The sequence below is a fragment of the Vulpes lagopus genome, chromosome 3 (assembly GCF_018345385.1).
Source record: "Vulpes lagopus strain Blue_001 chromosome 3, ASM1834538v1, whole genome shotgun sequence".
Lineage (NCBI taxonomy): Eukaryota > Metazoa > Chordata > Mammalia > Carnivora > Canidae > Vulpes > Vulpes lagopus.
This window is the reverse complement of record NC_054826.1, coordinates 28,000,840-28,014,081: the sequence shown is the minus strand read 5'-3', so window position 1 is coordinate 28,014,081 and position 13,242 is coordinate 28,000,840. Positions and strand designations below refer to the sequence as shown.

The following is a 13,242-nucleotide window of genomic DNA, read 5'->3' as shown; positions in this document are numbered from 1 at the left end:
GGCAGCCCAGGTGGCTCAGTGGTTTAGCGCCGCCTTCAGCCCAGGGCATGATCCTGGAGTCCCGAGGTCGAGTCCCACATCAGGCTCCCTGCATGGAGCCTGCTTCTCCCTCTGCCTGTGTCTCTGTCTCTGTCTCTCTATGTCTGTCTCTGTCTCTCATGGATAAATAAATAAAATCTAAAAAAAAAAAAAAAAAAAGAACTAAGTGGCTGGATCAATCAATGCCTTGGGACTCGAAAATCTCATTCCTCCCAACATCAAGGAAATACCCAATGTGAGGTCTTTGTTCCCAGATGACGGGGCTCTAGCTCCGGGAAACTCTGCGTTAGGGTTGAATCCCTTCAAACCCATGTACCTTATATTTTAATAATTAAAGCACCTTGCAGGCGCCGCATGTGAGCACCGCCATGCAGGGGAAGGCTGGGGTGATGCGTGATAAGGTCTAACCATTTCCTTAGAATGCCGGGCCGGGCAGGCACAAGGGCTGCTATTATGCGACTAATTATTGCATCCAAGCTGCTCTAAGTGCAATGCTAATTGCTCAGTGAATGAATTGTAGACTCAGGTAATTACCAAACCTAATGTGGCTCCCGTCATGTTTGAGTAAATTAATGCTAAGGGGGGAAGCAGCCCAGCTTGAAGGGAGCGGCCTCCTGCCTCAACGCCGTTGCTTGGGAAACAGCAGCGAAGTTCTGCATCCGGGCTTGAACCGGCCCAGGTCCACCGGCACATCTGGGCCTGCGTTCCACCAGGACAGCTGCAGAATGACAAGTAACCGGGACAACCAGACAAGGGGGAGACTTTAGCCACTCTGGCAGATGACAGGCAGTCTCTGGGGCTCGCTCTTTATCCCTAAAGCCTCACGAAGGTTTCTTTCAGCTCTGTGATCGATGCTAAGTGAACAAAGATCTGATCAATTACTAAAGAATGGATTTCTGCACCGGATCAGTGATCAAGTACTGGCTTGATTTTTTTTTTCTTTTTTACAAGTTTTTACATCCAATGTCAAGTAGCACAGTACTAATAACATTTATGGAGTGCTTACTGCTTGACCGTCACTATCCTTTCTTTTTTAAGATTTTATTTTTTTTATTCATGAGACACACACACACACACATACACACACACACACACACACACACACACACAGAGAGAGAGAGAGAGAGAGAGAGAGAGAGAGAGAGAGAGAGGCAGAGACACAGGCAGAGGGAGAAGCAGACTCCCTGCAGGGAGCCTGATACAGGACTCCATCTCAGGTCTCCAGGATCAGGACCTGGGCTGAAGGTGGCGCTAAACCGCTGAGCCACCCGGGCCACCCTGACCGCCACTATTCTAATAAGCGTATTGTGTGCATTATCTCTGTGTCTATTGCTCGAAACAATCCAGAACGTTTGTAGTAATTCACAGAGTTAGTGACTGTCCGAGCCAAGATTTACCCAGACATTAAGAGTCTGTGTTCTTAACCATTCCGTGTGTAACTACTTCTCGGACCCTGGGAAAGTCACACTTTCTGATCCTTGGTTTCCTTAAGAGCGAAGATACCAGTATCTACTACGTGTCCAGCTCTTTGCTAAGCCCTTTATAGATGCTGATTTTATCATCACAAAGAAGCTGTGAAGTAGGTGGAACTAATCTACTTGACCAGGTCCCACAACCTGCTAATGCTGTTGGTAATGCTGTTCTGTTTGTCTACAGTATCGCGTGCTTTCTTTTCCCCACTATTCCTCAGATTGAGGATGTGTACATCCCCATGACTATGCCTATAGACGGCTGGAGGTTCATGTATCCTACTTCGAGAAACACTGCATAAAGTTGGCCACTGTCACTGTGACATCATGGTGAACCCGATGCAAATGTGTGACCTGAATTCACAAGGCAATGTGAGTTTATAAGGTGGCCATCCAGATGCCCCTGGATCTGCTTAAATGCCTGTTATATATGAAAGTGAAAACACCAAGTGAAAGATTTCTCTCTCATGGAGACTTGGGAATGCATACCCAAGCCCAGGGAGTACTTCTGCAGGCCAAACTCCACTGGAGACACTGCCTCTCCTAGATCCTGCCACTGAAATGTCAGAACAGTTCCTCCATCCTGTGTATACCACCCACCAGACCATGGTGAGGACCTCACCACCATCACCACCACCACCATGTGTTGTAACTAGAAAACATGCCCTTCTGCCTACACCTATTTCTGAAAAAGCTGCTGCCCTTCAACTGTGCACTGGGTAAAGGGAACCTCCACTTAGAATGTCCACTCCAGTTCCATACTTCTCTAGTCATTCCTGAACAATTTGCTCCTTGGCCTATGGGAGACAGACACTTAGGAGAGATACATGAAAGGCTGCTGTAGAGGTGTGCCTGCATGCCACGAAAGCGCATTTTCTAACAGGATTGGATGTATCCATTTGGCTTTTCAACCAGGACACTGTCTTCATGTGAACTTGGTGTAGGAGAAGGTGCCATTGATTGCCTGTGAAAGTAATGCATTGGCCATGAACAGGGTAAAGGGTCAGGAGTGTTAAGAGTCGTGAGGTTAAGAGTGGGGACATCATGGACATTGTGGCCTTTTACCAATTGCTTAACTTCTCTGAGTCTCGGTTTTCTCATCTATAAAATCAGTTTAAGTCTAGTAGGTACTGCTTAGAGTTGTGAAGAGTACATGATATAAACGAAACAATGTATGTAATTAGAGAAAACGGTGCTTGCAGCACATCTTACTTCCCCAGCAAGGTGAGCTGTGTCTCAAGCAACTACTTACTACCTCTCGGGCTGAGAGCACAAGGCAAGAAACAATGAAACAAAACAAAACAAAACAAAACAAAAACCCCAGAAACTTAGAGGAGGGACCCTACAGAACAGAGACATAGACCTATAAAGAGGAGGCACTGGCCAGCTGGAGCTGATGTCTTTGAGGGGCTACTGTGAAGCTGGTTATGCAAAAGTTGGAAAGTGGACTGAGCTGCTGCTGCAGGAAGGCTCTTGCCTCTGCGGGGCTGCAGAAGCCTCACTGAGATGATGCCCACAGGAGGAGCAAGGCCCTTTCCCTTCTTCCGGGCTCCTGCCCTCCTGCAGTAACCCCTGTTGGAGAAGCCTGACTGCAGCCAGCATCCAAAGCTGATAGTCTACAGCATCCTTCCAAAGCCAAGTATAGAAGAGTAGGTTTGAGGCTGAGCATCAGTGACTCAGTAGCTGGAGCACTAACTTCCCTAAGGTCTTTAGTCATCTCCCCCAGACACCTTCCTTGGTCACTCTCATTAAAAATATATGATCCTTCTTTCTGTAGCCATTTCCACTTTATTCTTCTCAAGGCTTATCTGGCAGGTACTTGTGGTTTTGTAAGTCCTCTCCCCTCCCCTGGCCTCGAGCCCAGCAGCAGCTGCAGTGGACAGTTCTCTAAGAGCTCAGACTCATGCCCTTCACCTTGTCTCTGTTCCTCAGCTAACACCTGCTTTTATCCAGCAAAGAAGACTTTTTATTCTAGATCAGGGTTTCTCAATTTTGGCATTATTGACATTTGGGGCCAGGAACTCTCTGTGTGGGGGACAGTGTACTGTGTATTACACAGTGTTTAGCAACACCCTTGGTCTCTACCCACTGCATGTCCCTGCCATGACAACCAAAAGTGTCTCCAAATTGTCCCTGTTGAGACCCACTATTCTAAGTTCATACCTGGCTCTTGAGTTGTGTGTGAACATGGGTATTGGCAGCAGATAGGTAGAGTTTGATTGACTTCATCTTCATGAATTTCCTTTATTCCCTTGGGCAAGTCACTGAAGCTCTGGTCATTTTGCTCAATGGCAAAATGAATATAATACTATCTTTTGTTGTGAAGATTAAATAAGGTAACACATGTAAAGGGTTTAGTACGGTACCTGGTAAATACCAATCAATCAATAAAAGTCAGCAATTTATTATAATTCCAGGCAAAGCATTAATGTAATTCATGAGAGACTTGGTCATCAACATGTGATGCCAAATAACTGGCATGGGTTTATTTGTTCTACTGAATGGGCTTGACATTGGCCTGAGGAAAGCGAGTGGTGGTAGTGCTCCTAAACTCTGTAGAAATTTCATAAGAATAACAGCCAGGTGCTGGAATCTGGGTTACTGGTGATAAGATCCACTTGCAATTGAGATTGATTCAAAGGCAATTAACATAGGAGTGCAACCGTGTGATACCGCAAATAATAAACACTTGTCAAGTAGCAAATTTCACAGTGATGCTTAGAATCAACTTGCTGCTTGATTCATCTAATTGATTTACTCTTCCAAATGTCACCAAAAGGAATGAGAGAAACAAATATGGTTATAGTGTCGTTCAGACTCTGAGAGCTTTACTAATCTCAGCACTTTGATATTACTGAATCCAGAACCCTCCCTAGGAGAGGGAATTCGCATATTCAGGTGCTGCTTGAGGTAGTAGAGTAGAGTACATTCACATTTTGATGAATGTAAGAGCCTTAGGCTTTGTTGGGAGAAAAGAAGAAATCTAGGTTCTAGTCCAAACTCTGCCACTAACTCTTTGTATAATTCTGGGCCTGTCATTTCCTCCAGGTCTTCAGTTTCCCTACTTTTAAAATGAGCAATTTGGATGGAGTTCTTTGGTCTTCCCTCTCAATGTACCCCCACACCCAGCCCCACCTCACCATGCTCTCAGTAGCATGTCATAAGAAAGAAGCCAACAGTGATGGGAAACTCTCTTCGGTACATTCGAAGGATGTCCATTGAATTCTCATGCTTTCTTTCCTTCCTCCCTAGGTACACAGTTCTGCACAGTGGACATCACCAGGAACTTGAGAAACTGCCCATACACAATGACCCAGAATCCTTGGAATCATGCTTCTGATTGAGAACGTGGCTCATGATTAAGCCATTCATTCCCATTCATGTCTGCATGAACAGGCTACCCTGGCATCTCTCCTGACCCTCATCACCACCAGCGAGGCATGAGGCAGTGGGGACAAGGGCCCAGGGACGGTACATGGGGCACAGTGCTGGACAGGACCCAAGGCCAGAGTGTGGAAGATCTCAGAGTTGAGAAGGGACTTCAGGCGTCCTCAGATCCAGCCTCCCATCGAATGCTGGAGTAGCATCTTCCATAGTATCCTTGGACGTTGGGCGTCTCTGCTTGCACACCTCCAGGGATCACTACCTCCCAATGCAGTTCCTTCTATTGTAGGGAAGCTTTAATTATAAGAAAGTTTTTCCCTTTGTTGGAACGAAGTTGTGTCTCTGTTCCATCTTCCATCGGGAGCCATGCAGTTAGCTCCCTGTTCCCTTTGAGAGCCCTTAGATGTTGGAAGACACTGATCTGCTGTCCACCCACCCTTTTAGGTCTTTGAACAGCTCCAGTTTCCTCTCCACTGTGGCCATCTTCTGTACATACTTTGGTGTGTGAATTAATCAAGGCTCTTGTAATGAAGTCAAGTTGATATCAATGCCAAGATGTCTGTCCAGAAGCATGAAAGAGCTGACAAGTGAAACATCAATATTTTCTGGGTGGTAGTTATGAACATTTCTCTTTTCCTTTTTCTTGTGGATAGATCTGAAAACTGCTCGTTCTTTTTTTTTTTTTTTTTCGTTCTTTTTTTTTATTTTTATTTTGGATCCATTACCCAAAGGCATCTTTACTGTTAGTCTAAATTGTGTGTGTGTTTAAGGATGACATTTGTCTCACTGGCATACTCACTTTGAGGTCATGTGGAATGAATCTTGATTCATTTTCCTTCCATGACAATGGGAAAAGGAACTGTACCTTTACTGAGGATGCTGATTAAGGATGATCTTGCAACTCAGATTTGGCGAGGAAATGAAGTTGCTCCAATAAGACACCTTTTAGGGGCTTCCAGGGCCCTGTGCTGAGCCAGTGCTTGGTCTTGGGCCAGGCACCTGGCTCGTCGGGGCTAAGACATAATCACAAACCAACTTCCTTCCTTGGGGAAATTCACTGGCCTCCCTGCCTGTGAAGCTGCTGGGGCTCCATTTTTCTCCATTTTTTTCAGCATCTCACTTCTTCCAAGCTCCTTAGGAGATGCTCCCCTGATGTCAAAGCTACCAGCGAATCATTTTATCTTGGGGTGAATTAGCCCCCGTGGTTGAAATTTTTGAGGGCACATTTTTTTCCCGGTTATCTTTCTTTTGACTGATGATAAAAATCCTATCCTGAGGATGGATTGCTGGCCTGTAGGGACCCAGCCCAGGGAACAGGCAATGTGGGTGGGCAGGTGGTGCTGGTGAGGGACAGGGGAGGTTACAAGATAAAGATGTGCCCAAAGTTTCTAGCCTCACCAGCTCCCCCTGCCCCTGTGCTTGGTCTGTTGACCCCAATTTCCTTCCTAAGTGATCCCAGAAGCCACAATTGCCTCCTTATCACCTATTTTAAAGCAGAACCCACAGGCTCTCCCCCTTCTCTCCATCCCCCCAAATGGTGGGAAGGACGATCAGACACCTTGATTTTTGCACTGCAAGTCGCACATCCCAGGAAATCCCTCAGTCCCAGGCAAAGTAGGCTGGCTGGTCACCCCACTTATGGGAGCCCAGAGAGGATTAACCAGCCTCCTCACATTTGCATTTTCTTTCTACACTTTTTCATGGGAAAGGCAGAGCTGAGTGAATGTGGGGGTCTGGAGTTCTTCCCATGCTGTCTGGATGAGGTCTCTGATCTCAAAGCACAAAGAACTTCTTAGGGAAAGACTAAGAGATCATGAGAACCAGATCATCATGAGGAGCAATAGGTTTAGAGCTTTGAGGCAGCTCGTAAGCTTTGATGTCCCCAAAGTCGACATTATCTCCTGTGGAATGCATAGATGCACACACACGTGCATCCATCCAGTAGGATTTGTTCCCTGTGAGATGCTTCTTTTCCCAGGAGCTTAGTAAGCTAGTGTGAAATATTATTTCTCAGTGGCAGGCCTACCATATTCACCCATACCGTTAAACAGGGATCCGCAGATTACAGCATGTGTGGGAAAATGAGATCTTACCATTAGCTGCTGGACTCTCGGGACTCACTTCTGTGGGCCAGCCCCTGATTGGTGTCTGCAGAGGTCACAAGCACCCTGGTCCAGTGAAACAACAGCGATTGAGAAAATAGAAGCCCTTACCATTGTCAAGAAGACGGTGTCCTTTACAGAGAAGGTCTCATAAGCAAACTTTGCTGTCTCTTTGGACCAGGGCAGGAATGATGTGGGTGATGCGCCCAACAGCCACAGGACAGGATGAGAGATGCTCTGTCTAGACAGCTGCTGGCCTGGCATTACCAAGAAGCCTGGCTTCCGAGAATCCAGGTAATAGAGCAGGTGTATGGAAGACTGAGAAGGAGACGTGGAGCTTGTCCAAGGAAGGAGGAGACTTACTGGGCTGTCTTCCCTGAGAAGACCACCCTCTTCCAGGGAGCTTGAAGTGTCAAGAAGAGATGCTTCCTGGGAGGCAGCATATGCCTCTGGCCACATGTGCCTGGACAGTCGCCGGGGTGACAGGCGCTGCAACCAGACTACCCCATGCCTGGGATCAAGGGGCTTCACCTGTGCTTCTTCTCAACGAGAACCACCAGCTCTCAGGACTGTCCAGGGGGAGGCCCTGAACTCCCCGTCCTGCTCATGGTCCGCAGCTGGCAAGTGAGAGATCGAAACTAACTTCTACTGCCCCCCAAGTATGTGTAGACGAACTCGTTCTTCCTGGATTTCACCTCTCACCTCACCACCATCTCCACATCATGCTGCTCACTCGCTCTGTCCTGGGGCAGATTGCTGTCCGCCTGGACGTGGACGGTGGGCTTGGGGAGGCCGGGGGAGAGGGTCCGGGGAGGGGCTGGGGGCGGCTATAATTGAACTGCTTTCAACATCATCTTCAGGCAAGAACAAAGTACTGTTTCCTTGGTGCTGTGCTGTCTGCCCGTTTTTGTCTTTGGTGGTGTTATTTCCCTCCGGGGAGAGGGAGCCCGGTGTGGCTTTTGTCTTGCTATCATTCTGCTCCGCTCTGGTCAACGTCCTTCCCTGTAACAGTTGGTCTGGGGGTGGGGGGCGGCGGGGAGACTAATGCATTTACCTTTCCTGGCTAGAATCTGCAGTCTCTTTCCCATTCAGTCTAGAGAACTGAGGCCGAATGTTTGGCTTAAACTTAAACAGATCAGGGATGGCTTCGAAGGCCTGGTGGGTGACGCGCTGCTTGGGACCTTAACCAGCTCTGGCCTGGCTCATCGCGCCCACAAAATGGAGAAACTCTCTGGGCCAGGAGGATTGTTGGAACACTTCAACAATGTGTTGAACCCCTCACATTCAACAGGGGTTGAACTGCTGTGCAGCCAAGGGCAACTGTGAGGATTTTCCCCATAAAATATGTGCCCTGCCTGTACCGCGATTAATATGTTCATGTAAGTAATTCAGGTTTTCACTTACTTATTTTAGAAAGAAATGTTTTATCAATCCCAGAATAGAAAATCAGTATTACTTGCCATAAATAGAAAGCAGCCATAGAGATAAATGAAAACAAAACAAGGTTTTTAAGTTCTAACGTAAGCTCAGTGCTCGTGTATTTAAAAGGGAGCTGAATGAGGGCTGGAAGCTGGGGGGGGCCTGGGCCCTGTCCCATGTGGGGCTCCTGAAGCTAGGAAGGGCTGCAAGAGAGGTCACCAGGGGAGATCTCTCAAACTTTCTGAAGGAATGTGATTAATCCCTAGTGGAATTTGATACCCTTTGGCACCATAGAGAGAAGGAAAGTGTAACAGGTGATAGTTTAATTACTATTATATTTGATTCACATTGTTTCTCCTTTCCCTTCCTTTCCTTTTTTTAGCTCACCCCAGAACATATCTTAATACTACTAATAATAATGATAATAATAATAATAATAATAGTAATGTAGCAATAATAAGAGAAGCTACCATTTAAGGAGCTCCTTTCTGCTAGGCACTGTGATGAGTGCTTTACGTAGATTCTCTCATTTAATCCTCATAAAATCCTTACACCGTAAGTACCCAGATTTCTCCCACTCTGCAGCAGAGCAGGCCTCAGCCTAGAGGTCTGGCGACTAGCCTAGACACCCAGGCACCCAGGCCGAGGCCCCAGGCCCCAGGAACCCAGGCCCCAGGCCCCGGGCTGGGAAGGGTGCATTTGGAGTGCAGACGGCGCAGGCGGTGTGGTTGTCAAGCCCGCAGTCCTCACCATGGGCACACAGTCCTTAATGGATGAGCTTCCTCCACTTGCACATGTAGGGCACGATGCTGGGAGTGAGGAGTGAGCAAGCGGAGGAGGCCCCTGCCCTCCCGTTGCCTAGGCAGTTCCTCCCGCCTCAGCCTGGGGCCTGGAGAGGAAGACAGGGCCTGCCTATTCCAGTGTGCAGCCCTCCCTGCACTTGCTCTACTGTGTCTTGACCTCCCTTCCACTCTCTGAGCCTGACTTTCGGTCTTTAAACAAGAGAAGAATTCAGTACATGATTGGGTGGGAGGAAAGGCCCTCCCGCAGCGACTCTTTCCAGTATTCAGCTGCTGGGCCACTGAGTAACCAGCAGCACAGCCTGAGACGAGGTGTGTGAGCCCCAGGGAGCATGGTCTGTATCTCAGGCCCTCCCTGGGGTGTGCGGATGAGGAGTGGCTCCGGCGGAAGGCAACTTGACTTTGCCGCATTTCCTAGTGGGGACATGGAATACTATCTGGATATGCTCCGCTGTCCCAGGAGCTTATCACCTTGGGCACTTTACAGTTTGTATTTTCCCAGGGAGGTCCCTGAGCCTCTCACAGCAACCTGCAGGGAGGGATTACGGAGAGCATATTATAGAAAAAGAAACTGACTTTGTCAGGGAAGGTGATTTGCCCAAGGACACAGGAATCAGAGCTGAAACACTTCAGGTCACTCCTAACAGTCCTTTCCTCCTCCTCTCATTTCTAAATATACAAGTTACATATTTTTAGGCAACTTAAGTGATGGGTTGCACAGATAACGTATTAATGCAGTCCACTCCTATGAAAAAGAGTTCTAACTATAGAGCAAAACCCTCCTTGACTACAGCTTCATCCCACTCCCCTCAAGAAGTATCTGTGCTTTAGCTGGCTTATGTAACCCCAGAATGTGTCCTGTGTATCTACATATGTATAAATGTACATATAAAACTAGATGATCTTGTTCTGTTCTTATATATAATGCTGTGTATTGTGATTTGCAATTTGCCTTTTCCAACGGTACTCCATACATGTCATTTTATAAGACGTGATTCTTCGTCATTCTTTTCAGTTGTGTGTCCATGCCCTACAACAGATGCCGTCCAGTGTGCGGTGTTGTCTCTTTTAGGGTCTGGCTGTATCCTGTGGCCGAGTGGGGCATGTGAAGCCTGCCTCAGAATATCAGCAGCGTGTTTTCCTGTCCTGTGCTAACCATAGGAAGGTCAGCTGGCAGGGGCTCAAGTGACAGAGGCAGCTTCCCCGTGGACAAGGAAGGCCTGGCCCTCCATGGGCCCCGGCCGGCCTCCCTCCAGGGCCTGAGACCCTCTGCCCGAATAGCACAGGCTTCAGGGGAAGACTGACATCATCGTGCTTTCACTGCTCCTGGAGACGTCCCTTTGACCAGATCTTTAACCTGCTACACCTTAATTTCCCCAATAGTAAAACAGGGGGCAGAACGATCACTTTCTAGTATGAGGGTATGCGCAAAGCACTTGGTAAAACATTTTCAAAAAAGATTTATTTGAGAGTGCACGCGTTGGGGCGGGGTGGGGCGAGGCAGAGGGAATTCTAAGCAGGCTCTGCGCTGAGTGTGGAGCCTGACATGGGGCTCGATCTCACAACCCTGAGATCCCAACCTGAGCCAAAATCAAGAACTGGACACTTAACTGTGCCACTCCGGTGCCCTGGGAAACACTTTAAAACCTGCTTACGTGGTATCATTATTTCCTCTTAATGGCCTTACTAGTTCTCTCTGCTTCCTACCATCCTGGAATATGGTCAAAGGACAGGAGGTTATGAAAAGATTAGTAAAAACCCCTTCATAATTAAGGGAATAATAGTGGGAGCAGTCCACTTGTGCCCTTTTCCTGTTTATGAAGGCTCTCATGGCACTTTCACAACTGCCCTATGGGGTGGGCCTATTGTTCATTGTTACCATTTATAGATGATGAAATGGAGCCTCCAGGGTAAAGGCTGTGACCACCTCCAGGTCAGCTGGAAGTCATTTGAGGAAGTCAGAATCTGAATCTAGGTCCCGATTCCCACGGTGAGGTGCCTGTAAGAGCTATGTGTCAGCTGCGCTTTACAGATTGGGCTCACGGCTGACAGGACCCCAAGAGACACCATTATCTCTACCACTGACATTAATTTAGTCATCTGTCTGTCAAACAGTGAAGGCCTTTTAAAAACGTGCCAGACACTGCACCACAAGTGGATGACACATAATGGCATGGAGAGAACAGGACAACTCGATTCTCTAGGACAGGTGAGGGCAAGCAAACTACCTACCGTGTGGGGGCCGTGTCCTCCAGTCTGTAAGAACGTTTTTTTACTTTTTAAAGTGGTTGGAAAACAAATTAAAAGATATTCTGTGACATGTGAAAGTTAAACCAAATTCAAATTTGTGTCCATAAATAAAGTTTTATTGTCCTGCCCGTTTGTTGATTTATCTTCTGTGGCTGCATTCACACTCCAACAGCTGAGTAATCACCATGGTGTAGCTTCAGCTCATTACTGTCTGACCCCATACAGGAAGTGTGCGGGCCCCTGCTGTCGGGCAATCACTGCAGCCACCCATCCCACAGACACTGACCAGACGCCTACTGTAGTAGTCTTCTTCCAAGTTTGCTGTTTTGTATTTTAGCTGCTCCAGTCTGGAGGTCTTTGCAATGATTCTAGCGCTTCCTGCTGTACTTGTTCTAGCAGTGGGTTGGAGGAGCCCGAAAGAAACCAACACGTTAGAAAGCAGCGGCCTCTAGCGGCCCATCTAAGCATTGTTTAGATGATTGGGTTATTCCGGTTACACTGAAAAAACAGGTTTACATGGAGTCTAAGGGTTGGAGGGGGAGGGGTGTATTATTTCGAAAGATCTAGAATGTTTTAGAATTTGTTTCCTGCTTTTACTTAAATATAGTTTGTTTTGAATTTGTTTCCTGCCCCTTTTCTTAAGTTTTTCTTTTTTTTTTTTTTTTTTTGAGATTTTATTTATTTATGATAGACACGTAGGCAGAGAGGCAGAGACAGAAGCAGGCTCCACGCAGGGAACCTGATGTGGGACTTGATCCTGGGACTCCAGGATCACGTCCTGGGCCCAAGGCAGGTGCCCAACTGCTGAGCCACCCAGGGATCTCATGTTTCCTGCCTTTTCTAACCTGGAGAGTACAACACACTTAGTTAAAAGGAAGACTGGTGGAATTAAAAATAAGGGAATAAAAAGATGACCGAATGTGGTACCTGACCTTCTTCCCAATGTGACAGAAATAATTTTGTCTTGAAAAAGAGAGAACTTTGACGGAAGATACGACCATTCACATGATTTTAGTGTTAGGAATACTTGCAGGTGCCCTCGCATGTCTGTGGACGTGAACAATACGGAGGCAGCCCAGTGGGAGTCAGGCACTTGAAGGCCTGTCCTTCCTGGCCTTGTCCAGTTCTTGACTCTAAGTGAGAAATTTTCCCTTTTTGAGCTTCAGTTAATCCCCTGTAAATGAAAAGGTTGGAGCAGGCAGTCTCTACACCTCAGAGAGACCATTTGGAAAGGGTTGACAAATTTTCCCACAGACCTTCAGTTTAAGCAATTCGTCAAGGTCACTCAACTATCAAGTGGACAAGCTAGCCCTCAAATGCACATGTTGCTCTAAAAAGCCTTTTTTGCTCGTGACCCCTGGCCCTATGTGGCACCGATCACTGCCACATTAGGGTGATTTGTCTCTTGAGAAAGGAGAAAGGCCATTCCCTGGTGACCAGGTGTTTTGGGAAATTCTGCTCTCCCCCGTGATCTCTAAGAGCTCTACGAGTTGAACACCTTGCAGCTACAGGATTTTAGAAAAAAAAAAAAAAAAAGATGAGAAACTGGATTACACTGGAATCTTACTTAGACACAACTCTATACGTTCCTTTTCTGTGCAGTATTTGCTATTTTTCTTTAAAAACAGGGATTCAGGTCCAAGGCAAGAAAAAAGTTTTTAAATAAACTTTTATTTTTATATTCAAGATAAAGCATATACACAATTGAATGTGGAAATAAATAACTAGAAATGCTTTGGAAACTTCCATTTTCCCCTCTCAAACTCATTTTTTTAAACT

General features: G+C 46.9%; 1 protein-coding gene across 2 annotated transcripts in view; it reads left to right on the top strand.

Annotated features, from left to right (window-relative positions):
* The window catches only part of HTR4 (5-hydroxytryptamine receptor 4), a 174,560-nt gene extending 162,976 nt beyond the window's left edge, over window positions 1–11,584 (top strand). For both annotated transcript variants that reach the window (XM_041746849.1, XM_041746847.1), the window contains one exon: window positions 4,761–11,584. In XM_041746849.1, the coding sequence (XP_041602783.1) occupies window positions 4,761–4,848 (88 nt within the window). In that variant the 3' untranslated portion in view covers window positions 4,849–11,584. The remainder of the gene's footprint in view (window positions 1–4,760) is intronic.
* Window positions 11,585–13,242: the final 1,658 nt, after the last annotated feature.